The following is a 24,638-nucleotide window of genomic DNA, read 5'->3' as shown; positions in this document are numbered from 1 at the left end:
AGCTCACACGCTCCGCTCCTCGAACGCAACCCATTCACTATACTGTGTGACTGTGGGCAAGTCACTTAACTTCTCTGTGCCTCAGTTACCTCATCTGTAAAATGAGGATTAACTGTAAGCCTCATGTGGGACAACCTGATTACCCTGTAACTACCCCAGCGCTTAGAACAGTGCTCTGCACATAGTAAGCGCTTAACAAATACCAACATTATTATTATTATCATTATTATACCTCAAACTCACTCACCACCGACCTCTAGCCCACATCCTGCCTCTGGCCTGGAACGCCCCCCCCCCCCCCCCATATTTGACTATTACTCTCCCCCGTTCAAAGCCTCATTGACGGCACATCTCCTCCAAGAAGCCTTCCCTGACGAGCCCTCATCATTTCCTCTTTCCCACTCCCTTCTGCGTCACCATGACTTGCTCCCTTTATTCACCTCGCCCCCGCAACCCCCAACACTTAGGTCCATATCCGTAATTTATTTATACTAATGTCTGTCTCCCCCTCTAGGCTGTAAGCTTGTTGAGGGCAGGGAATATGTCTGTTATATTGTTGTTGTACTCTCCTAATCGCTTAGTACAGCGCCCTGCGCAGGGTAAATAATAAATACGACATTGATTGACTGACTGAGAATAAAGTCCTGGGACGGGGAGAGGCAACTGGTCACAGACACATGAGGAGAGACGAAGCAAGACAATAAGATGACATAAACGTGTGGACAAACCCGCAAAATAAAAATCAAACTCAGTAGGGTCCGTTGGCTAGAGGAGCAAGGTTCCACCCGGGGAGTGGATTGAACTCGCCCAAGTGCTTAATACAGTGCTCTGCGCATAGTAAATAATGAATACCATGAATCGATTGAGTGTAGCGTGGAGGCGGCGGGCTTTCCAGCGGAGACCTGGAGTCTAGCTCGGGGAAAGGTTCGGAACCAGGGAGAGATTTGGGGTCCTGTCAACCCATCATATTTATTCAGCATCTACTATGACTGCAGCACCGAACCTCGGGAGGGAAGTGAAAGACACGGCCCCTGCCCTCGAGGAGTTTACAATCTGAGAGGGGATACCGGCAGCTGCTGATGATTTACGAGTTGTGGGGGCAGATAGGAATTATAACCTGATGTTTAGATGCGCCAGAAGCAAGAAGGGAATGACGGTGCTCTCCTTGCTAAAAAGAATCATGAATAAGTGAATACTTGCAGAACATAAACTGCTGTACCGTAGACACAAATGCTAAGGATGGCTATTGGGATGACAAAACCTAGGGAAGTAGAATAATCAAGGGAATGAGTTCCTGACTAACAAAATATACATGAAACAACAAAGTCCCTAGGAAGGGCCTGAATTTAAGATACAAATGGTTCCCCAACTCACCCACGTATAGGCCCTCCTTGCCTTGAGGGTTTCCTTCACTTGGAGTGCAATAGGGCAGCCTAAGATTGGCGAGGGTAGAAGAAGGAAAGCTGACCCAGTTACAGGTACCTCTAACTGGATTTGATTTCAGGCTCTTTTCACTTTATACTGACACAAACTTGCCCCATTCAAAGGGCTATTTATGTTTTTTCTTTAATATTGGACCTTCCCTTCTTTAGCAAACTATTTTTTCTCTCTTTGGGAAGCAGCATGGCGCAGTGGACAGAGCACGGGCCTGGGAGTCAGAAGGTCTTGAGTTCCAATCCCAGCTCTGCCACTTGTCCGTTGTGTGACCTTGGGCAAGTCACTTCACTTCTCTGGGCCTCACCTCCCTCACCTGAGATTGAGACTGGGAGCTCCAAGGGGGACAGGGACTGTGTCCAACCTGGTTTGCTGGTTATCCACCCCAGCGCTTAGTACATCCCTGGCACATAGTAAGCACTTAACAAATGCCATAATTATTATTATTATTATTACACAGCGGGAAAGGCTGTGTGTCCTGCATTCTGGGAATGCCGAGGGGTTGGGATTTGGAGATGCCCCTCCGAGCCCGGCTACTGGCCCCAGCGGAGAGCATTATCAATCGCTTCACCGTACTTATTGAGCTCTTACTGTGCACAGAGCACTGTACTAAGCGCTTGGTAGAGTACAGTACCACAGAGTTGATAGACACATTCTCTGCCCACAGTGACCTTACCATCTGGAGCATTGGCCCGAATAAGTTCCAGGCCTTTTAGGGGGGTTATAGGTCACAGGATAATTGGGGTAGTAAGTGATTACTATGTGCCAGGCACTGTACTAAGCACTAGGGTGGATACAAGCAAATCAGGTTAGACAGTCCCTGTCCCATGAGGGCCTCAGAGTCTCCATCCCCATTTTACAGCTGAAGTAACTGAGGCACAGAGAAGTGAAGTGACTTGCGCCAGGTCACACAGCAGACAGAGGGTGGAATGGTGGTGGCGGCGATTTTCCTGAGGAATCTCGGAGCAGCCTAGCTGGGAAACAGTCCTTTGGGAAAGTCAAAGGCTAGGGGCCTTGAAATTACAATAAACGCCAAGGGTTTGGGGCAAGGAAATTATCGGCTACTGTGGGTGGTAGTAAATCTCAGCACAGCGCAGGTAGGTCCTTTGCGAGAGGGTGGGCTTTAGCTAAAGAATCCCCAGACTGTGCCCCATTCTGCCACTCAGAGTGGCGGAGTAAAGGCTAGTCTTTCACCCCCTCTGCCAGATACCCACGGATTGGGGTAAAATTGGCCTTGCCCACCCAGCTTCCGGAGTGAAACGCAGCCAGCTCTGGGCCATGACTCCAGCCACAAGAGCAACTCTGGGGGAGGCAGGAAATCAGGTGTCAGCCCACCCTCCCTCCTTGTCTATCTCGGGCTGATATTTTCAGTCTATCTCTATTGGCTGGCCCAACCCAGGGAGCAAATGCCTGCCCACAGGGAGAGTGTAGTCTTCCACGCCCTGCCTCTCTCCCTCTCCTCCCCGCCCCCAGGGGATGGGGTGAACACAGAACAGAAGTGTTTCTGGAAGGAGTTTAAGGCCACCGGCCCACCCCCATCCTCCCTGGCCCTTCCAGCCTCATTGCTGGGCTCTGGTGCATTACCCTGTGGACCAACGTACACTGAGCTGTAAAATGGCAGAAAATCTCCCCCACTGCCGTGGGGAGAGACAGACTGCTCGGAACCACGGATCCTAAGCAACACATATAGCGACAAAGACAGAGGCCCAGAGAGGGAAACTCGGTGCCAGACCAGAGGCATACACACAGTTGCTTACAGAGGCAGGCAGAGATTCAGAGTCACACCCAGATGCACAGAGCAGCATACAGAACTCAGACAGATCCAGAAAAAAAGCCATGGGCATGGGGGGGGGGGGGTGCCCTGATCCCGTGGAAGGGATGGGGGACCTAGCTCCTGCTCTGAGCCAAGTCCTGCTCTTCAGGGACCCCAGGTCTTCTCCCTGGATGATCTCCCACCCGCCCGCCCGCCCCCCCCGTGAGCTACGTGGACCGTTCAAGGGAGGCTTTTGCCCAGAGACTCCTCCAGCCCCAGGGCACTCATGACAGCCGGGGTTCAGCAATGTAGGAAGACGATTTTTATTAGGGGGAGGAGGAGTCAAGTTTATATAGCAGCAGGACAGCCTGGTGGGGAGAGGGGTGGGAAGGAAAATTGAGGAGCTGCCTCCTCTTCCCTTTCCACAAACCTCAATGCCCAGACAGGGATGAAGGCACAACGGCAGCATCTCTTCAGTCCACAGGGCGGTCAGGAGTCTGGGAACAGGGGAGAAGAACGAGAAGGACCTGTGGGGAAAAGAAGACAGAAATTAGAGTAGGCAACTGCGTGGGCCTTGAAACCAAAGGGTCTCAACACGCCAATGGCAGAGTTCCTCCCCCCGGTATGGTGGACAGCTCCCGGCAGCCTTTGGAACAACAGCACACGTGCAGTAGTAGTCAACCCACTTTCTGCCCCGGCTGGGCCCGGTAGGGACCGAGGGCTTAATCCAGAGTTGAGGGTCGGCGTAAGGCTCAGCGGCCAGGCCAGGAGGAGAAAGGGGATGCCGCTCGAAAGAGCACGGGACCGGGAGTCGGGAGAAGCAGGTTCTAATCTCGGCTCTGCCACTTGCCCGGTGTGTGACCTCGGGCCAGTCGCTGGACTTCTCTGTGCCTCAATTTCCTCATCTGCAAACTGGGGATTCAACATCTGTCCTCTCTTCCCAATTGGCTGGGCGCCTCCTTGCCGACTATACCTTCCCTTGTTCTTAGCACGGTGCTTGACACCTAGTAAGCACTTAACACCACAGTTATCCCATGATTATCAATCCCACCCCAGAACCCCTCCACCCCACCACCATGACTCCCCCGATCCCCAGCCCCATCCTGACCTCAGTCAGTCAGTCAGCTTGACCTGGTCGGCGCAGAGCAGGAAACGGTTCACGTGGTCAGCGCAGTTGTCCACGGTGGTCGGGTTCTGCTGCATGCAGCGCTCAAATGCCTCAAATGGTCCCGCGCATTCCTGGCGGATTTTCCGTATGATAGGGCTGGAGGAGACATCCCCCACGGACGTAAACACGCAGGCCTTCGGCTTGGCTTGGAGTCTTTGGCCAGTGCTGTCGGCGGAAATCCAAGCTCCTGGCTGCCCTCGGCTATCTCATATTCGTCCTCATCTGCTGTGACTTTGCCCTCTCCTCTGCAACCCTAATTTCTCCTCCCCTTATTGACCCCCTTGCCCGTGGTTCTCACCAACTACTATTCCAGACCTCTCATTCACTCCTTCAATCCCCAGTGTCCCCCATTTGACTCCTCTCTTGCCCTGGCTACCTATCTTGTTGACAAAATCAAAATCATAAGACCCAAATTCACCAAAATCTCCCCCGCAAATGCCTTATCCCCTGCCATCCCTCCAGACATCTCCCCCCCTGCTTTCAAAGTCTATGCTCACTACCTGTGCCTCAGACCCCATCTTTTTTTTCTTTATATAAAAAACATTTCTTTATATATAAACTCTTCCTCTCTCGCTGATGGCCTGCCATTTTCAACTGCTCGCTCTCTGATGGCTCCTTCTCCTCGGCTTTCGAACGCATCCACGCATCCCCTATCCTCCTCTTGCACCATCCAGTTACCATCCCATCTCCATCCTATCATTTCTTCTCTCAACTCCTCAAATGGGTTGTTTACACCCACCACTTTCACTTCATCTCCTTGACCCTCTACAATCAGGGCTTTCATTCCCTTCACTCCACTGAGAGTGTTCGCTTCAAAGTCGCCAATGACTTTCTCCTCACCCAGTCTAATGTTCTTTACTCAGTCTTTCTCCTTGACATCTCGGCTGCCTCGGAAACCAGAAGGCTGATCTAACCTCAGCTTCGCTGACACTGTCCTCTCCTGGTTCTCCTATCTCTGTGGCCGCTCCTTCTCAGTCTCTTTCACGGGCCCCTCCTCTGCCTCCCACCCTCTAATTGGGGGGGGGGGTGTCCCTCAAGGCTCAGCTCTGGGTCCCCTTCGATTCTCATTCTACACTCAGTCCCAAACCTACCTCTCCAGCCCCGACCTCGCTCCTTCTCTGCCATCTCGCATCTTCCCCCTTGGCTCCAGGAGATAGTCTCATCACACCTCAAGTTCAACACATCCCAGATGGGAACTCATCTTCCCTCCCCACTCCTCCCCTCTACCTAATTTTCCCATTACAGTTGACGACACCACCATCCTCCCCCATCTCTCAAACCCACAACCTCGGCTTTATCCTTGACTCCTCTCTCTCTCAACCTCCATATCCAGTCTGTTGCCAGATCCTTCAGATATATCTTCATCACCCTATTTATTTTATTTTGTTTAATGAGATGTACATCACCCTGATTCTATTTGCCATTGTTTTTATGAGATGTTCTTCCCCTTGACTCTATTTATTGCCATTGTTCCCGTCTGCCTGTCTCTCCCGATTAGACTGTAAGCCCGTCAAAGGGCAGGGACTGTCTCTATCTGTTACCGATTTGTCCATTCCAAGTGCTTAGTACAGTGCTCTGCACATAGTAAGCGCTCAATAAATACTATTGAATGAATGAACGAATCCTGTCAGCTCTTTCTTCACGACATCGCCAGAATCTGCCCCTTCCTCTCCGTAGAAACAGTCACCACACCGGTCCAAGCACACTTCGCTCTGTGCCTCGCTCCCATCGACACGCGGCTTACATTCTCCCTCCTGCTTCATATCTGACAGACCACCACTCTCCCCATCTTCAAAGCCCTTCTGAAATCACATCTTCTCCAGGAGGCCTTCCTTGATTTATTTCCCACGTAACTGCCACATCTGCACATCCACATCACCTAAGAACTAGGCGGCCTCTTCCCACACACGCCGCACTTAGGTACGGATCTTTATGCTTCATTGCTTTCTCCTACCTGTAATTTATTTAGCGTCTGTCTCTCCCGCTAGATGGGAAGCTCCTTGTGGTCAAGGAACGTGTCCACCCGCTCTGTTGCGCCGTACTCTCCCAAGAGTGGTACAATGCTTTGTTCAAAGTAGATTCGCAGCAATCGGCCAATCGATGGTATTTACCGAGCGCTTACTGAGTGCAGAGCACTGTACTGAGTGGTTGGGAAGGTCCAACAGCATCATCATCAACAGTATTTACTGCAGAGCACTATATTAAACACTTGGGAGAGGACAATACCAGAGAGTCGGTAGAAACGTTTCTCGCCCCCAGGGAATTTACAATCTTGAGTGGCGGGGAGAGACAGACTTTAAAATAGATTAAGAATAGGGGAAATAGTACACTATAGGAATATATACATAAGTATTGTGGGGCTGGGGTGAGTAGCAAAACGGTTAAGGGGTACATAGCCAAGTGCGGAGCTAACGGGGGGGGGGGGTTCAGGCCAGAGGGAGATCAAAACAGGGAGTAGGCTGGTGTTAGGGGAGCAGAGTGTGCAGACCGCGTTGTAGTAAGAGATAGGCGAGTTTAGGTAGGAGGGAGAGCGCCTTAAAGCCGAAAGTACGGCGTTTCTGACACAGAGGTGGCTGGGCGACCACTGGAGGTTCTTGAGGAGTGGGGAGATACGGACTGAACTTTTTTTTAAAAAAAAAAAAAGTCCGAGCAGCAGAGTGAAGAGAAGAGGGGAGAGCCAGGAGGCAGGGAGGTCAGCGGGGAGGCTGATACGGTAGTCGAGGTTGAGAAGTGCTTGGCTTCGCACGGAAACAGTTTGGATGGAGAGGCGCGGGCAGGTTCTAAAGATGTGGTAAAGGCGGAACTGCCAGGGTCTCATGACGGGTCGGACGGGGAGGTTGAATACGAGACCAATTGAGGACAACGCCAAGGTCACAGGCCGTGAAAGGGGGAGGATGGCGGCGCTGTCTGTGGTGACAGGAAGGTCGGGGGGCGGGCAGGGCCTGGGTGGGAAGACGAGGGGTTCTGGTTCGGAGAAGTTGGTAGTGTCGGCGGGACAGCCAAGTGGAGACGTCCTCAAAGCGGGACGAAATGGGAGGCTACGGAGATGGAGATTTGGGAAGGGTCCACAGAGGGAGAGCGGTCGAAGCCGTGGGTCCGGACGAGTTCTCCAAAGGGGTGGGTGTAGCTGGAGAATAGAAGGGGACCCAGAACGGAGTCTGTGGCACCCCCACGGTGGGGGGGGGGGGAGGGGGAGCAGCGGGAGGGCGGGGTCGGCGAAGCCAGAAAACGTTGCCACAAAGGGGTGGGGGGGGGCGGAGGTCTAGGATGGAATAGGGCCCATTGGATTGAGCAAGAAGGAGATCGTTGGTGACCTGAGAGAGGGCGGATCCCTGGGGACGAAGTCAGACTGCGGGGGGTCGAGGGGGTGTCCTCTCCCTCCGGACTGCGAGCCGCGGTGGTCGGGAATGGACCCGTTCGTTGTTCTACGGTCCGGCGGTCCGTTCCGCTCCCCGGGAAAGAGTCGCCGGCCCCCAACCCCGTCCCCGGCACTCACTGCGAAGCCGTGCACTGGGCTATGCTCATCTTGAGGTAGTGGCAATCCCGCTGCCAGGTGTCGGGCCGGGCGGCCACGCAGCGGCCGTATCGCTCCATCTCGGGCCCGCAGTACCGCGCGGTGATCTCCAGGGCCGCCTGCCTGGGGGGGGGGGGGGGGGGAGAGAAGCAGGGGGGGCCATCTTGGGGGGACGGGGGCAGCGGGATTGCCACTAATCCCCGCCCGCCGTTCTCGTCCCCTCCCCGCACCCCCTCCCCCCGGTCCCGTCCCGTCCCGTCCCTTCCCCGTGGGGCGGCGGGGGGCTCACATTGCGGCGGCCGGGGCAGGGACGGCCCGCCTCTTCCTCCGGGCCGGCGGCCCCGGGCGCGGAGCGGAAGTGAGGTCCGTCCCGCCGTCCCCGGAAGGGAGCGGGGAGCTGAGGAAGATGGCGGCGGCGGCGGCTGGGGGCCCGAGGCGGCGGGAGCGGCTGCCGCCGCTGGAGCCGGCCGGCCCGGCGCTCGTGGCCGGCGAGGACGAGCTGGTGGCCGCGGTGTGGCCCTACCGGCTGCGGCCCCCGCTGCGGCGCCTGACGGTCCTGCCGTTCGCGGGGCTGCTGTACCCGGCCTGGCTGGGCGTCGCGGCCGCCGGCCGTTGGGGCTGGGCCGGGGAGGGCGGATGGGCTCAGGCTCCCGAGGCGGCGCTCCTGGCCCTCGCCGCCATCGGCCTCGCCCACGCGCTCACCGTCCTCTCGGGCCACTGGTCCGTGCACGCGCGATGCGCGCTCACCTGCGCCCCGGTGAGTGCCCCCGCCCGGGGGTGGGGCGGCGGGGGGCGGGGGAGGGAGGCCGGGTCGCCCCCGGGGACCCCCCCCCCGCCCCTAAGCCTGGTGGGGTGGCCCTCCTCCCTCGGGCCGTGACCGTCCCTCCCGGTAGTCAGGAGGCTCGAAGAGCCACGTCAGCATCTGGGCCGAGGCCGGGACGGTAGTTTAGACGGAACCTGCCGGTTTGGGGAGCCCAGCGGCAGCAGCTTCGTTCCCGAGTCCTAATCGGAATAACGGTATTTGTTAAGCGCCTTCTATGTGTCAGGCACTGTTCTAAGCGCTGATCGCACCGCCTCCGACGCCGGGGCCGCCCCCTCCCTCCCGTTCTCAAACCTCCAAGAGGGCCCCCCCAGCCCAAACGTGGACACCGGGGATTACCCACCCACTCTCCTTTGACCCTCTAGCAGCAGGGCTCCCCTACTCGTGGGGTCCCGCCCTCAGTCCGACCCTCGTGTCGACAGGGGCCTTTGAGTTGGAAGTGTGGAGACACAAGTCCTCCCTGTCTTCTTCACCGGCGGGAGCTGGCGTCATCCCTGGACTGGGGAGGGGGGGGTTGAATTTAATGGGATCAAGAGTGGTGTTTGATCAGAGCGCCCGTTCGCTCAGGCCGGGGAGAGGGATCCCCCGCCTCTTCGAGTGCCTTACCTGTTCATCCGTTGGTCCTATCTACTCAGCCCTTACCGTGTGCAGAGCTTTGGAAAAATACCACGATAAGCGGTGACGTTTCCTGCCCGCAGCGAAATCGCAGACTAATGACAAATGGTATCTGTTAGGTGCTTACTAGGTGCCGAGCGCTGTTCTGAGCGCAGGGTAGATAGAAGGTAATCGGGACGGAAACGGTCCACGTCCCTTATGGGGTTCGCGGCCTTGATACCCGTTTTACAGATTAGGGAACGGAGGCGCGGAGAGGTTAAATGACTTGCCCAAGGTCACACGGCAGACGCGTGGCAGAGCTGGGATTAGAACCCACGACCTCCGACTCCCAGGCCCGTGCCCTTTCCACCAGGCCGGGCTGCTTCTCAGAGGGGAGGAGACGGACGTCGAGACGGATGACGCTCGGTACCCGAGCCCTGCCGTTTTGGGTCGGACGCCCAGTCCTTTCTCCGATCGAGGCCCCTATCCCTAACTTTTTCCCTCCTGTGATCCACTAGGCGGTCCTTTTTACCGAGCGCTCGCTGTGTGCCGAGACCCGTTCTAAGCGCTTATCTTGTATCTACCACGGTGCACGTAGTGAGCACCGAATCAGCGTCGTGATGATCGTAATCAGCGCCTCACTGGCTCCATGTTGGAGCGGGCCCTCAGTCCATCCGTTCCAGTGCCCTTTCTCTGACAGTGGTACTGGAACCCTTCAAGGAGCTTTAATAATAATAGTAATTATATTGAGCGCTTACTCTGTGTCCCACGTGGCGCTGACCGTCTTAATCCCCATTTTACAGATGAGGGAACTGAGGCACAGAGTGGTTAAGTGGCTTGCCCAAGGTCACACGGCAGACACGTGGCGGGGCCGGAGTTAGAACTCACGTCCTCCGACTCTTTCCATTAAGCCATGCTGCTTCTCACAAAATAATAAATGGTATTTGTTAAGCGCTCACTATGTGCCAAGCCCCGTTCTAAGCGCTGGGGTAGATACAAGGTAATCGGGTGGTCCCACGTGGGGCTCACAGTCTTAATCCCCGTTTTACAGATGAGCTAACAGGCACAGAGAAGTGAAGCGATTTGCCCAAGGTCACACAGACAAGTGGCCGAGCCGGGATTAGACCGCACGACCTCTGACTCCCGAGCCGTGCTCTTTCCACTAAACCACGCTGCTTCTAATGGGCGGTGTTTGTTAAGCGCTGTGTTAGGCATCGACCGGGATATTTACAAGGTAATCGGACCCGGTCCTGGATCTAGGAGGGATTCAGAACTGTCTGACGGGTGCCTTCGTGGTTGTGCGTTCTCATGGTTGGACTATCTACTGTCCCTAACGTTCCCCAACCCAGCGTGGAATGATGATTCCAGGGAACAATGGGCACTGATTCTGAAATCTCTGTACCCAGCTGGGATTGGTAGGGTGGAGTGGTAACGCGCAGAACACCATTCACAGAAGGCCTTTGACATTACTGGGGTCTTTTTGTTGTTGTTCGTCCCGGTTCAGTCGTACATTCAATCAGTCGTATTTATTGGGTGCTTATTGTGTGCAGAGCACTTTACTGAGCGCTTGGAAAGTACGGATCGACAACAGATAGAGACAATCCCTACCCAGCCACAGGCTCACAGTCTAGAAGTCTAGTTCCCAGTTTGACCTCTCCGTGTTTGTCTGGGCCCAGACTCATGGCTGGCTGCGAGGTTGCTGCAGTTCCAAGTCCTTAGCGGCCGCCCGAACGGCTATGAGTAATTAAATTCATTCAGTCGTATTTATTGAGCGCTTACTGTGTGCAGAGCACTGGACTGAGCGCTTGGGACAGTACAGTACAACAGCAACATTCCCTGCTCACGACAAGCTTACGGTCTAGAAGCGGGGGAGAAACTAATAATGTTTATGCTTACTATGCGCCAAGCACTGTGCTAAGCACGGGGGTAAGTATAAGATCATGAGGTTGGGCACAGTCTTTGTCCCACATCGGGGTCACAGTCTAATGGGGAGGGAGAACAGGTATCGAATCCCCATTTTACAGTTGACTGAGGCCCACAGAATCAACCGGTCATATTTGCTGAGCGCTTACTGTGTGCGTTCATTCAGTCGTGTTGATTGAGAACTTACTGCGCAAAGCACTGTACTGAGCGTTTGGGAGAGTACAGTATAACGATAAACAGAGCACTGTACTAAGAGTTTGGGAGAGTACAATGTAGCAGAGTTGGTAGACACTCTCCCTGCCCACGAGGAGTGAAGTGACTTACCTCAGGTCACACAGCAAGCAGGTGGCAGGTGCAGAATTAGAACCCAAATCCTCTGACTCCCAGGCTCATGCGCTTCCCACTAGGCCACATGGCTTCTCTACTCGAGCCCCTGTGATTACCAGAGGACTGCTGCACCGAGTTAGCCTCCCAATCCCATCTGGCCTAGGATTCTCTATCTGACTGGGGCACCGGGACACCTTTTTTTTTTTTTTTTAATGCTATTTGTTAAGCACTATGTGCCAGACACTGTACTAAGTGTTGGGGGTAGATACAAGTTAGTTTGGACACAGTCCCCGTCCCGTATAGGGCTCGCGGTCTCAATCCCCATTTTGCAGGTGAGGTAACTGAGGCACAGAGACCTGAAGTGACTTGCCCAAGGTCACGCAGCAGAGAAGTGGCGGAGCCTGGAATAGGACCCAGGTCCTTCCGACTCCGTGGCCTGTGCTCCATCCACTAAGTGGTTGGCCGTGCATCTTCAGAGAGACAGAGCGATCCCTGACTTTCCCCTCCAATCAATCAGGCAATCAATGGTATTTATGAGAAGCGGCATGCCTTAGTAGATAGAGCACGGGCCCGGGAGTCGAAAGGTCGTGGATTCTAATACCGGCTCTGCCGCTTGTCTGCCGTGTGACCTCGGGCAAGTCGCTTAACTTCTCTGTGCCTCAGTTGCTTCTTCTCTAAAGTGGGGATCGAGACGGGGGCCAGGGATTGGGTCCAACCCGATTTGCCTGTATCCACCCCAGCGCTTAGTACAGTGCCTGGCGCATAGTAAGCGCTTTACAAATACCATAATTATTATTTATTGTTATTATTGAGTACTTTCTACGTGCAGACACTGTACTGAGTGCTTGGGAGGGTACACTGCAGCAGAGCTGGGAGACGTGATCCTTGACCGCAACGAGCCCAGGATAGTGCCATCCGCCCCTTCGTGGTTTTGGCCACATCTCCCAAGAACTGGCCGCCGTTTTTTTACCCCCCAAGGCCCGCGATGCAACACTGAGAGTGGCCCGTGCCTCTGTCTTGCAGGAGCGTGACCCCACGAAAGCTACGTTGGTCAAGGTGGTGCCGACCCCGAACAACGGTTTCCCCGAGCTGGTGACCCTGCACCGGGACCAGGTAGGGAGTGGATCCAACCTAGTCTGTCCTGCCCCTGGGGGGTGAGGTTCCAGTGAGACTGGGAGGAAGGGCAGAGGTGGAGACCGGCCCGCAGATGTCCTTACGAGGTCTCCCCTGTCACAGGGAGAAGATGGGCGGGAAGTGCTATCTTTTGAGTTCCAGAAGATCAAGTACTCTTACCACATGGGTGAGAAGAGGAAGTTCCTTCCCGTGGCCTTCCCTGTGAGCAGCCCCCTCTCGGCCTACCAACAGGCTAGGGGCTACCAAGAGGAGGCGGAGATTCGAGGGGCGGAGAAGAGATACGGCATGAACAAGTGAGCCCCCTCCCCTCAGGAAACGGCTCTTGGCTCTCCCCTCTCGCCCCCTACTCCTCCACGGGGGTGGAGAGGGTCAAAGTGTGGTGGGGGTATCTTCTGGCCATAGGAGGGGTTCCGGTGTGGCCCCCTACTCCCTGTCGACATTTTCCCTCCTCCTGCAGGGCAGAGATGGTGGTGCCCGAGTTCTCCGAGCTTTTCAAGGAGCGGGCGACGGCTCCCTTCTTCGTCTTTCAGGTAAATGCCGCCACCGGGAAGCCTGAGAAGCGGCGTGGTCTAGTGGATAGAGCACGGGCGTGAATGTCAGAGGACCTGGGTTCTAATCGTGGCTCCGCCAGGGGAAGGGGTCCCTGCCGGATAGATCCCCTTGGACAGAGAGTCCCCAACAGAGAATGAAAGGAGCGCAGGGGAGCTGGGATGGCACAGTAAGTGCTCAGTAAATACCAGGGATTGATTGTTTGTCTGCTGTATGACCTTGGGCAAGTTGCTTAACTTCTCTGTGCCTCAGTTCCATCATCTGTCAAATGGGGATTAAGACTGTGAGCCCCGTGTAGGACACGGACGGTGTCCGATCTGACTAGCTTGTATCTACCCCAGGCTTAGTCTGGTGCTTGGCACGTAGTCAGTCGCTATGGGTCGGACCCATAGCGACTCCATGGTTAAAAACTGGGGGACAGATGGGAATGGCAGGCCCCCCCCCCCCAAGGAGAGCCAGGAGAGAGTGGGTCCCCCCAAGAAGAAGGAGTCTCCCCACTGGTCCTGTCCCTTGTGGGTGCCTAGGCCAGCGTTCCAGCGGCATTATTTGATCCCCACTTTGAGATGGGACATGGCGACTCCCCAGCCTGTAGATCTTCTGTTCCGTCAGGGCCCGGGAGAAGTCAGGTGGGTGGATGGGGTTGAGGGATCGACCCGCTGGGAACTGACCGGCCCTGCCCCGCTCCTCCCGCCCAGGTGTTCTGCGTGGGACTGTGGTGTCTGGATGAGTATTGGTATTACAGCGTCTTCACCCTGTCCATGCTGGTCGCCTTCGAGGCCTCACTGGTGCAGCAGCAGATGCGGAACATGTCGGAGATTCGGAAAATGGGCAACAAGCCGTACATGATCCAGGTACCTCGCTGTGCAGCGGGTGGGCGCTGGGCCAGGAGGAGGGGGCCGCAGAGCCCCCCGGGAGGTGAGAGCTGGGTTTGGGGGGCTGGGGGCCGGGCATTCCCGATGCGGGTGGGACGTGGGAGGCAGCGAAATCCGGCTCGGCCCCCAGAGGCCACGTTCCGATCAGATCGTCCGGCTCCCCTTGAGGGGTTTCCGGGCAGGCCTGCGGGGAGATCGGGTAGGGGGCCGGCAGTGGCCCGAGGGGTGGCGGAATTGGGCCGGGCCCCCCGTGGGGCCGGCTGGAATTGGGAGCCGTAACGAGGTTGGGCTGTGCCTTTCTCTTGGCCTCGAGTTGGGAATGGGCACTGGGGACCCTGCCTGGTCTCCCCCCAAGTGGTTTTTACTGCGTGTGTGTCTGGGGGTCCACCTCCCTGTCCCGTGTGTATATGTGTGTGTCTGTCTGTCTGCTTCCCTGGACATGTGTGCTTGTGCGTATCTGACTTCTTCCTTGCATATCTGTCTACTTGGCTGGACTCGTATGGGTGCGTGCGTGATTGTGCATGTCTCTCTGCTTCCCTGGACGTGTGTGTGTGTCCGTCTGTCTCTGTTCAAGTTCCTGTTCTCGCGTGTGTCTGTACTTCACACTTTTTTCCCCACGCACCCAGTTCACTCCCCACCAACCTGGCTTGAAATAAAAAGCTGCACCCCCGCTGCAGGCTTCGGCCAGATAGGATCCCACGGACAGGGGACCCTCGGTTCGAGGAAGGGGAGGGCGACCACGGGGTGTGCGCGTGACCCTCCCGCGGCTTCTCCGCTGCAGGTTTACCGCAGCCGGAAGTGGAGGCCCGTGTCCAGCGACGAAATCATTCCCGGAGACATCGTCTCCATAGGTAATGCTCGTGCACCCAGGTGGGGCGCCTCCCCCAGCTCCCTAGACTCAGCCCTGGGCCGGAGGATGCGTATTTTGCCATTCGCAGCAGCTTCTCCCTGTCGGGTGAACTTGCGTGTGCGAGAGATGGCATCGGCGTGCCGCGTGGACAAGGGGAGGATTTAGCGATGTCTCCAGGGTCTCTTTCCTGAGCTGCAGTTAGTAGCGGAGTCATGGCTGGCAGGTGACGGTTGTGACCGCTAGAACGTAAGACCGTCTGACCGTGAGGCACACTGTCCCTGGGCCGGGACCCTGGGCCGGCGAACCCAAGATGCGGGTGGCCCCGGGACGCTTGGAGAAACCGGGTCCCGGTGGCCCTCCCGGTTAGGGACGGGCCAGCCGACGTCTTAAATGGGCCCGCTGAGGAGCCAGTGAGCCGAGAGCACGGTCGGCCCGGACCCCGGGGTGGCTCCTTCCCGAGTCCTGACAGGCCGAACCCAAGGCCATCAGACCACGGGCCGGGCCGCTGCCGAGATCGCGTGCCGGTCAGTCCAGCCGCAACATTCGGTGTCGGACAGAGACTCCCGGACACGTGGAAGAACCGTGCGCTGGTTACCCTCCTAAGGCGCCTGTCTTCATAATTAAGGAGGGACCGTCCAGTGGCCCTAACTGTCCATTTCGGGGATCCGGTTTGGACTTGTCAACCGTGAATCGATCCCATCCCTCGGCGAGCGCGCTGAGCTTTTCAGCTGCACCGCTCCCTGTGGGAATGGCTTCCTGGGCGAAGAAGTGTTTCCTTTAGTTTATTGGGAGCCTCTCTCCCTCCGGCCTTCAACGGGTACCCCCTCGCCCTGATGCTGTGGGGTTTGGGGGAATAACAATTCTGCGTTCTCCCCGATTACATCCTTCAGGATTCTGTAAACTTGAGTCTTCTCCCCTCAGCCTGCGTCTCTCCAGGCTGCGGAGTCTTGACTTTTTCCGTCTGTCCTCGAACGGAAGCTACTCCATCCCTTTGGACATCCCGGTGGCCGTTCTCCGCCCCTTAATCGCCCCTCCCCCATCCCCCCACAGGCCGCTCCCCCCACGAGAACCTGGTGCCTTGCGATGTGCTGCTGCTGCGCGGCCGCTGCATCGTGGACGAGTCCATGCTGACCGGGGAGTCGGTGCCGCAGATGAAGGTGCCGGGGGAGGACGGGCGGTCCCGGGGCCGAGCTGGGTCAGCGAGCGGACCGGGCCCCGGAGCTCACTCCCTGCCCCGTAGGAACCCATCGAAGATCTGGATCCGGACCGCGTGCTGGACATGGAGGCGGATTCAAGGCTACACGTCGTTTTTGGGGGCACGAAGGTCGTGCAGCACATCCCCCCGCAGAAAGCCACCACGGGACTGAAACGTAGGTCCTGGTCCCCCTTGCCCTACGGTCCCTCTGGTTGTCCCTCTGGTACGCCCTGCCTCCACAGGACTGAAACCTGAGTCCCGTCCCATCCCGCGGTCTCCGCCTCCCCCCCGCCCCATCGCTCGTTCTGTGCTCTGTTACTCTGTCTCCCGGGATCGGAAGCGTGGGCCCGGGAGTCAGGTCAGGGCTTCTAATCCTGGCTCCGCCACTTGTCTGCTGTGTGACCTTGGGCAAGTTACTTCTCTTGGCCTCCGTTACCTTATCTGGAAAATGGGGATTAAGACCGTGAGCTCCACAAGGGATAGGGGCTGTGTCCAACCCTATTTGCTTGTATCCATCCCAATGTTTAGTACGGTGCCTGGAACACAGTAAGCGTTTAACAAACACCACAGTTATTGTTATTAGGTCCCGCCCCTCCTCTCCATGCCCCATCGTCTCCCTACCCTGTCTCCGTTATGGGGCCTAAACCGAGGGGTCGTGTATCCCGCTCCCTTGCCCGGTGGGTGTTGGGATCTCGGCCCATCTTGTCCCCGTGGCAGCCTCCCAGGGCTGGGGCTGGAGAGGGGACGGTGTTTCGACAGGCTTGACTCTGATTACTGTCTCTGCCTTAGCCGTCGACAGTGGGTGTGTGGCCTACGTCCTGAGGACCGGCTTCAACACGTCCCAGGTATGAGGGCCGCCGATGCTGGGCTCGGTGGGGGCGGCTGGAGGCGGGGCCCACCTCCCCCTCGCTCTGCTTTAAGACACCAAACCTTCCTACGAGATTGGGTAGGGTAATCCCTGGCTTGAATATTTGGGGTCCTGAAACCCAGTCCCCTAAAGTCTGGCATCCACAAGGGTGTAGGTGGGTGGGTCTCTCCCCCCGCCCTCATGAAAGGTCCGTGTGCCCCCCCCCCGCACAATGAAACGTCCATGTGTCCCCCCTCCACCTTGCAGGGGAGGCTGCTGCGCACCATCCTGTTTGGGGTCAAGAGGGTCACTGCCAACAATCTGGAGACCTTCATCTTCATCCTCTTCTTGCTTGTTTTTGCCGTGGCGGCAGCGGCCTACGTCTGGATTGAGGGTGAGAGCTGGGGCTGCCTCCCGGGCAGATGGGGACGGAGACCCGCCACCCCCCGTCCAACTCCCCGGTGGGATTCTGGGCCCCCATCTGCCTCCCCCTGTGTTTCCAGGCACTAAGGACCCCAGCCGGAACCGCTACAAGCTGTTTCTGGAGTGTACCCTCATCCTGACGTCCGTGGTCCCTCCCGAACTGCCCATTGAGCTGTCTCTGGCTGTCAACACCTCTCTCATCGCCCTGGCCAAGCTCTGTGGGTGATGGGTCCCCGAGGCCAGGGCAGGGGAGGTCTCCACGACCGGTGAGACCCCGAGAATGTGACAACCCCTCCCCCCCTTCCCTCTCCTCTCTTCCCCGCCCACAGACATGTACTGCACGGAGCCCTTCCGGATCCCTTTTGCCGGCAAGGTCCAGGTTTGCTGCTTTGATAAAACCGGCACGTTGACCAGCGACAGCCTCGTAGTCCGGGGCGTGGCCGGACTCAAGTGAGTAGCCGCTCCGGCGGCGCAGGGGCCGGGCGGGAGGCGGGACCAGTCCCGAGAGTGACCTTCTTTTCTGCTTCCCGTTTTTCCTGCCCTGCAGACCCCTGCCCTGGTGTCCGTCCCCCCCGCAAACCCCCCACCCGCCCCCGCCCCCATTCTGGGGGAGGCCGCGGGGTGGGCGGGGAGCCGCGTGAGTCCCAACCTGTGTCCCGTAACCTGCCGGCCGTTTCCCATCGTTGCAGAGATGGGAAGGAGGTGACGCCAGTGTCCAATATTCCTGTAGAAACACACCGGGCCCTGGCCACGTGCCACTCCCTCGTCCAGCTGGATGATGGGACCCTGGTGGGAGACCCACTTGAGAAGGCCATGCTGACCGCCGTCGACTGGACCCTGACCAAAGGTAACTCATTTCACCCGCCCTGGTTGGGGCGGGGGGTGGTTAGGGTTAGGCAGCTGGACTAGGCTACGCTCCAGAGGTGGCCGCTCTCCCTGGGGGTCCCTGCTGCTGGAGCCTCCCTGCTGGATATTCCTCACGCGTGGGCAGAGGGCGGGAAGGACTCCCTCCGCATCGGGGTCCCCTCTGTCCCCGTGCCGGGCTGAGGTCGGAGGGGTCTGTGGGGCACATGACTGGATTGCTCAGGAGTTGAGTGGGAGAGAGTTTTGTCCCTTCGTGTTGGCTGGATGAAATATAACCCCCTCTGAGCCCCCACCCATTCTGTTCAGCTCCGTGGTTCCTCGCCAGCAGTCGGGGCAGGGGAGAAAAGTGCAAGGGGACGAGGGCACTTGCTGGCCGATGAGGCTGTGAAACTTTCAGGACCATTCCCTTCCCCGTTGTTTGTTTCCAGATGAGAAGGTTTTCCCCCGGAGCATTAAAACTCAGGGCCTGAGAATTCACCAGCGCTTTCATTTTGCCAGCGCCCTGAAGCGGATGTCCGTGCTGGCCTCCTACGAGCGGGCTGGGGCCCCCGACCCGTGCTACATCGCGGCCGTGAAGGGGGCCCCCGAGACTCTGCACGGCATGGTGAGCGGGGGGCGGTGGTGGGGAGGAAGCTGCCCAGCTCTCCCCATCCCTCCCCCCTTCCCCCCTCCCCCCCCCCCGGGCTGCCCAGTTCTTCCCCTCACCCCCCCACCCCTGGGCTGCCCGACTCTCCCCGTCTGCCCGGAGGCCACTAGCCTGCCGGCTGGGCCCCCCCACCCCGACCTCTGGGATCTCTGCTTCCCCCGGGACTGACCGGGGCGGGGGACCCAGAGAGGCTGTTTCTACCCTTTAGGGGTGGGAGAGAGGGGTTTCGCCCTTGGGGTTCCCAGCTGTGAGGGTGAAGCCATCGTTTCCCTACAGATCTCTGACCGGGCCCAAGAGCTTCTGAGTCAGGCTGGAAAGTCCAGAAATAGGGTGTTTCTGACCCGTGAGCTTTCCACGGCCCGCCCCCCTCCCCCAAAACCTTCTCCAGCCCTTTCTTGCTGGCTCCCCACTACGGGTGGTTTTGTTTTACCCCGAAGGTGAGAGTCTTTCCACCCCTGTCTCCCCCGCCAGTTCTCCCAGTGCCCAAGCAGCTACCGTGATGTGCACATGGAGATCTCTCGTGAAGGGGCCCGGGTCCTCGCGCTCGGCTACAAGGAGCTGGGGCATCTTAGCCACCAGCAGGTATGACTCCCACCTTCCAGGGCCCGGCCCCCACCTTCCCTGCCCCGGGCCTCACCCTGCCCCTCTCTCCTTCCTTCCGGAGCCCCCCATTCCCTGAGGAGAGCGTCTGCAGGGGAGAGAGTCCCATCGCGCCCCCAACCCAGAGACCTCCCTCCTGTTTCCCCTCAAAGGTGCGCGATGTCAAGCGTGAAACTCTTGAATGTGACCTGAGGTTTGTCGGGTTCATTGTCGTCTCCTGCCCCCTCAAAGCTGACTCGAAGGCAGTGATCCGGGAAATCCAGAACGCCTCACACCGGGTACCTGTCGCCTGCCCCGCGGACCCTCCCCTCCCCCTGTCAGCCCTGAGCTGTGCTGACCCCCACCCACCCCCCACCCCAACCCTCCCAGGTCGTCATGATCACTGGGGACAACCCGCTCACAGCCTGCCACGTGGCCCGGGAGCTACACTTCATCGAGCAGGAGCAGGAGCGCACGCTCATCCTGCAGGCGCCTTCCGGCCGGGGTGAGAACCCAGGGACGGGACGGGCGGACGGGATGGGGAGCAGGGCCGGGAAGGGTGCCAGTGGGCATACTGCCCGCCCAATGTAGACGCTCGCTCTTGTGCTCCGATGGTAACCCCTGGTGGTTGGACAGAGATTTCCCCCGGTCATTGCCCCCCCCCAGGATCGGATTCCCCGCCCTAGGCAGCTGGCGGGGAGGAAGCACCACACGGACCCCATCCCTGTATTCCTCGGTTTGGCCATCCAGAGGGGCTGTGGTCAGCCCCAACGCCAGTCGATTAGTGGTGTCTGTCAAGCTCACAGTGGGCCGAGCACTGTACTGAGCGCTTGGGAGAGGACGATAGAGTGGGTAGACATGATCCCCGCCCTCAAGGAGTTTACGGTGTCGGGGAGACCCAAATTACAGACAGGGGAAGTGGCAGAGTATCAGAACACGGACGTAAGTGCCGTGGGGCCGGGGGTGGAGTGGAGTATCAGGGCGCGGACCCTTCAGGGGTGCGGACCCAAGTGCAAAAACAGTATTTATTGAGCACCTTGGGGGTGAGAGCACTGTATTAAGTGCTTGGGAGAGTGCAAGAGAGTTAGGCTTGCCCTCACTCGCTATAATCTAATAGGGTAGACGGATAATGAAATGATTTACAGATAGGAGGGAGATAAGCGATTGCTTAAGTAAAAGGGCACGTGAGTATGGATAACGGTGCTTGTGGCTGGGTGGGGAGGGAAATAATCTGGAGGGAAGGGAAATTCACTGGGGAAGACTTCCTGGAAGAGATGTGATTTCAGAAGGGCCCTGAAGGTGGGAAGGGTTGTGGAGGGAAAAGGAGTTCCAGGCAGTAGGAAAGACGTGAGCAGGGAATCAGAGGCGGGAGAGATGAGTGCGAAGGCAGAGTGAGTAGCAGCACGGCCTAATGGACAGAGCACGGGCCTGGGAGGCAGAAGGGCCTGGGTTCTAATCCAGGCTCTGCCACTTATCTGCTGTGAGACCTTGGGCGAGTCACGACTCCTCCGTGCCTCAGTTACCTCATACCTGTAAAATGGGGATTAATACTCTGAGCCCCACGTGGGACATGGACTGTGGTCCAACCTAAGTGCTCGGTGCCTCAGCTTCCCTATCCGCCAAATGGAGGTTTAATCCCTTCCCCACTCTACATCACAGGGCTGTTGTGATGGTGGAATGAAATCCCCGATAGGTGAGCGCTTTGGGACAGATTGGAGTTGGTGGGGGGCAGGAGGGTTGTTGATGTCAGTGCAGTTGAGGAGCCAGAGCGCCATCGATCGTATCCCTCTCCCTCCCCTTGCAACGCCCGCGGATGGGGGTGTTGCGTGCGGGCTGCAGGTGGCAAGTGGCAGTGGGAGTCGATCGACGGCAGCCGAACCATGCCCCTGTCCCCCATCTCCCTGCCCGAGCTGGTCCGGGACCACGCGCTCTGTCTCACCGGGGACGGCCTGACCCACCTTCAGGCGAGCGACCGGCCACAGCTGCTGCGCCTCTTGCCCCACGTGCAAGTGTTCGCCCGGGTTGCCCCCAAACAGAAGGTGAGAGAGATCGAGCCCCCTGCCAGCTGGAATTCCGAGCCCAGCCAGGGAGCGGCCTACTGCCTCTGCTGGCTAGAAGCCCACCCCTCCCTACCTTGGTTTTCTCTTAGCCCTGCCCCGATTCCTCCCGCCCCCCACCCCTTCCAGTCAATTTCCCCTTCACTCCTCCCTCTCTGTTGCCGGTTGCCCTTCCCCTTCCTGTAGTTTGATCTCCCTGCCCCGGCCCTTCCTGCCTCAGGAGCTGGTGATCACCAGCCTGAAGGGGCTGGGCTATGTGACGCTGATGTGCGGGGACGGCACCAATGATGTCGGGGCGCTGAAGCACGCCGATGTGGGTGAGTGCGGCCTGGGGGGCCCCAGGCCTCTAGTTCCCTGTTTGGCGAGGAGCGGGGTGGGGAACAGCCAGCAGGGCGTTCTCGGGGTCGGAGCTTGCTGGGCGGTCAGTGGGGCGTTTCCAGGCCAGTCAGCAAACCCTCCGAGAGATGGTGCCCCGGATTCGGGGGGGGCCGGGATGGGGCCTTATCCCTTCCCTTCCCTCCAGCCCCCGGCCGGGTCAGGCGGACTGTCTCACCTCACGGCCCTTTGCAGGGGTTGCGCTCCTGGCCAACGCGCCCGAGCGGATGCCCGAGAGACGGCGGCGGGGCCGGGAGAACCCCAGCGATGGGAGACCCAGTCCTGGCGGCGGCGGCAACATCACCCCCTCCAGCGGCACAGTGAAGCCCACGTCTCGGGCTGCCAAGCATAGGATTATGGCCCAGCGGGAGGAGCAGATGGCTGTCCAGCGGGTGCGTGATCTCTGACCTTGCAGGCGTGGGCTGCGGCATTTGGGGCGGGGGGAGGAGGGCAGAGGTGGTCCCCTCAGGGGGCTCTCCTTGTCCCCCAACCCCTCCCCTCTTAAATGTATCCACCCCAACATGTCTCTTCTCCCCCTGACTCCCTTGCGACGCCCCCCCCCCCCCCCCCCCCAGCAGGAGCGGCTGAGCCAGGTACTGCGGGATCTGGAAGAGGATCACGTCCCCATCGTCAAGCTGGGAGACGCCAGCATCGCGGCCCCGTTCACCTCCAAACTCTCCTCCATCCAGTGCAGTGAGTGTGCAGGGGGACCAAGGGGAGAATCAGCCAACCCTCCCTCCAACCAGCTTGGTGGAGGAGGCTGGGGGACAAAAGACCCGAGTCCAGATGGCCAATCCCTCCCCTCCCTCCCCCTTACCCTCCCTCAATCTGGGGGCGAAGCTATCCCAAACTTCTTGGAGACCTCCCCTCAAGAAACAGTGCGGGGGCCCTCTCCCCTCCCCCCAGCCCGGGCCCCCCTCCTGACGCCGCGTTTCCCCTCCCTCCCCACCAGTCTGCCACGTGATCAAGCAGGGCCGCTGCACGCTGGTGACCACGCTGCAGATGTTTAAGATCCTGGCGCTGAACGCCCTGATCCTCGCCTATAGCCAGAGCGTCCTGTTCCTGGAGGGAGTCAAGTTCAGTGACTTCCAGGCCACCTTGCAGGGCCTGCTGCTGGCTGGCTGCTTCCTCTTCATCTCTCGCTCCAAGGTGCTGGGATCAGAGGTGTAGGACGGATTTGCGGGGTAGAGCCTCAGCGGAGAGCTGAGGCTGCCGGGGCTGGGGAAGGGACGTGGATAGGTGAAGGTAAGAGCCGGGGCCGGAAACAAGTAAGAGCTGGGCCAGGGCTCACGGAAGCCTTTACTGGGAGAGCTCTCTGAGTCTCCTCCCCCTTCCCTTCTCTTCCCTGCACAGCCCCTGAAGACGCTGTCCCGGGAGCGGCCGCTGCCCAACATCTTCAACCTCTACACTGTGCTGACGGTGCTACTGCAGTTCCTCGTGCACTTCCTGAGTCTCGTTTACCTGTATCACGGGGCTCAGGCCCGCACACCGGATAGGTTGGCGTGGGATGGGATGGGGGTTCCCTGAGGGCCAAGCTCCCCTCCCCTCCCTCTTCCTCCCTCCCCTTCCCACCCCCCAACTTGAATCGTCTGGGCTCTCGGTCCACAGGACAGAGGGCTTTGTGGATCTGTACAAGGAGTTTGAGCCCAGCCTGGTGAACAGCACTGTGTACATCATGTCCATGGCCATGCAGATGGCCACCTTCGCCATCAACTACAAGGTGACTGGGATCCTGGACACGGGCGCTCCCTCTCTAGGCTGCCAGTCATCGGGGTCCTGGGGATGAGGGTGATGCGGGAGGTGGGGGTTGGGGGATGGATGTTGGGGTCAGCGTCCTGCCCCAGTTGGAGCCGGGTCCTGGCGTCCCATCGGACCTGTCCCCCAGCCCCGCGCTCCCTCCACCCCCCCCTGCAACCCGGCTCAATACGTCCATGTCCACCCCCCCACCCCCTCCCCTCCAGGGTCACCCTTTCATGGAGAGTCTGCGGGAGAATCGGCCCCTCCTGTGGAGCATCGTCCTCTCCGGTGCAGCCATCGCTGGACTCCTGGCTGGCTCTTCCCCTGACTTCAACCAGCAGTTCGGCCTTGTAGAGATCCCCACTGAGGTGAGGACTCACGCGTGCTCACCCACCCCGGTCAGAGTTGTCTAGGCACCCCAGTCTGCCTCCCCCCATCCTGACGTGATCCCTTGTCTCCCTCCACCTCCCCCAGTTCAAGCTGGTGATGGCCCAGGTCCTGCTGGCTGACTTCTGCCTGGCCCTGCTGGCTGATCGGGTCCTGCAGTTCTTCTTGGGGAGCCCCAAGCTGAAAGTGCCTTCCTGAGCCTCCCTCTTGACCCCGAACCGGAGACCCCGACCCAGACTCCTGTGGACCAGCAGGGAAGACCATCCGGTGGGGGGAGGAGGGGGTGGAGGGGAGAAACAGGATGTGGGGAACAACTGGGCCGATGGAAGCCAGAGAAAGCCCCGCACGCCTACCGCATTCACACAAACACGTGCGCACTGGCTTTTGTCAACGTTTCCGGGACAGACTGAGTTGGGGCGGGGGGGGGCGGAGGAGGGAGGGGATTTTTGTGCCCCCCCGTCTCCCCTGGGAGAATCTTTGAGTTTGGTAAATAAAAAGTATGGATGTATTTTAAAGACGGCCATGCCGCCCTTTGCCCGGTGTATGATGTGATGGGGTTGCAGTGGAGGGCGGGGTTGCGGCCCCGTGTC

At 58.6% G+C, this 24,638-nt stretch overlaps 2 protein-coding genes across 4 annotated transcripts; one reads left to right on the top strand and one right to left on the bottom strand.

Moving 5' to 3' along the window:
- Window positions 1–3,486: 3,486 nt before the first annotated feature.
- CHCHD5 (coiled-coil-helix-coiled-coil-helix domain containing 5) lies at window positions 3,487–8,209 on the bottom strand. Of its 2 annotated transcripts, none has more exons than XM_029052891.2 (4): window positions 8,159–8,209; window positions 7,852–7,992; window positions 4,296–4,451; window positions 3,487–3,714 (listed from the first exon to the last, which is right to left on the bottom strand). In XM_029052891.2, coding segments are annotated over exons 1-3 (294 nt in total). In that variant the 5' UTR covers window positions 8,161–8,209; the 3' UTR covers window positions 3,487–3,714; window positions 4,296–4,300. The 2 variants fall into 2 exon arrangements, with proteins under 2 accessions (XP_028908724.1, XP_028908725.1); XM_029052892.1 differs by having other exon boundaries at window positions 7,852–7,988; window positions 8,159–8,180.
- A 65-nt stretch (window positions 8,210–8,274) lies between these two features.
- Window positions 8,275–24,569, top strand: ATP13A1 (ATPase 13A1). 2 transcript variants are annotated; one of them, XM_029053347.2, is made up of 26 exons: window positions 8,275–8,626; window positions 12,557–12,646; window positions 12,770–12,960; window positions 13,125–13,197; window positions 13,912–14,067; window positions 14,870–14,939; window positions 15,989–16,095; window positions 16,179–16,308; window positions 16,923–16,978; window positions 17,248–17,374; window positions 17,484–17,621; window positions 17,733–17,853; window positions 18,093–18,250; window positions 18,696–18,871; window positions 19,385–19,495; window positions 19,666–19,791; window positions 19,883–19,997; window positions 21,332–21,531; window positions 21,770–21,866; window positions 22,120–22,316; window positions 22,500–22,617; window positions 22,877–23,073; window positions 23,278–23,420; window positions 23,533–23,644; window positions 23,886–24,029; window positions 24,136–24,569. In XM_029053347.2, the coding sequence occupies exons 1-26, from the start codon at window positions 8,276–8,278 to the stop codon at window positions 24,244–24,246; spliced, it is 3,615 nt and encodes a 1,204-aa protein (XP_028909180.1). In that variant the 5' UTR covers window position 8,275; the 3' UTR covers window positions 24,247–24,569. The 2 variants fall into 2 exon arrangements, with proteins under 2 accessions (XP_028909180.1, XP_039766410.1); XM_039910476.1 differs by having other exon boundaries at window positions 22,503–22,617; window positions 24,136–24,246.
- Window positions 24,570–24,638: the final 69 nt, after the last annotated feature.

This window comes from Ornithorhynchus anatinus, chromosome X2 (assembly GCF_004115215.2).
Source record: "Ornithorhynchus anatinus isolate Pmale09 chromosome X2, mOrnAna1.pri.v4, whole genome shotgun sequence".
Taxonomy (NCBI): Eukaryota; Metazoa; Chordata; class Mammalia; order Monotremata; family Ornithorhynchidae; genus Ornithorhynchus; species Ornithorhynchus anatinus.
Note: the sequence above shows the minus strand (reverse complement) of the source record. Positions and strands in the feature narration are given on the sequence as shown.

Coding starts and splice junctions, on each gene's coding strand:
- CHCHD5 (XM_029052891.2), bottom strand. Junction 4,452..7,851: donor GCCCAGTGCACGGCTTCGCA/GTGAGTGCCGGG, acceptor TGTCTCCTCCAG/CCCTATCATACGGAAAATCC.
- ATP13A1 (XM_029053347.2), top strand. CDS start 8,276: ATGGCGGCGGCGGCGGCTGGGGGCCCGAGGCGGCGGGAGCGGCTGCCG. Junction 22,618..22,876: donor ACTCTCCTCCATCCAGTGCA/GTGAGTGTGCAG, acceptor CCTCCCCACCAG/TCTGCCACGTGATCAAGCAG. Junction 23,645..23,885: donor CCTTCGCCATCAACTACAAG/GTGACTGGGATC, acceptor CCTCCCCTCCAG/GGTCACCCTTTCATGGAGAG.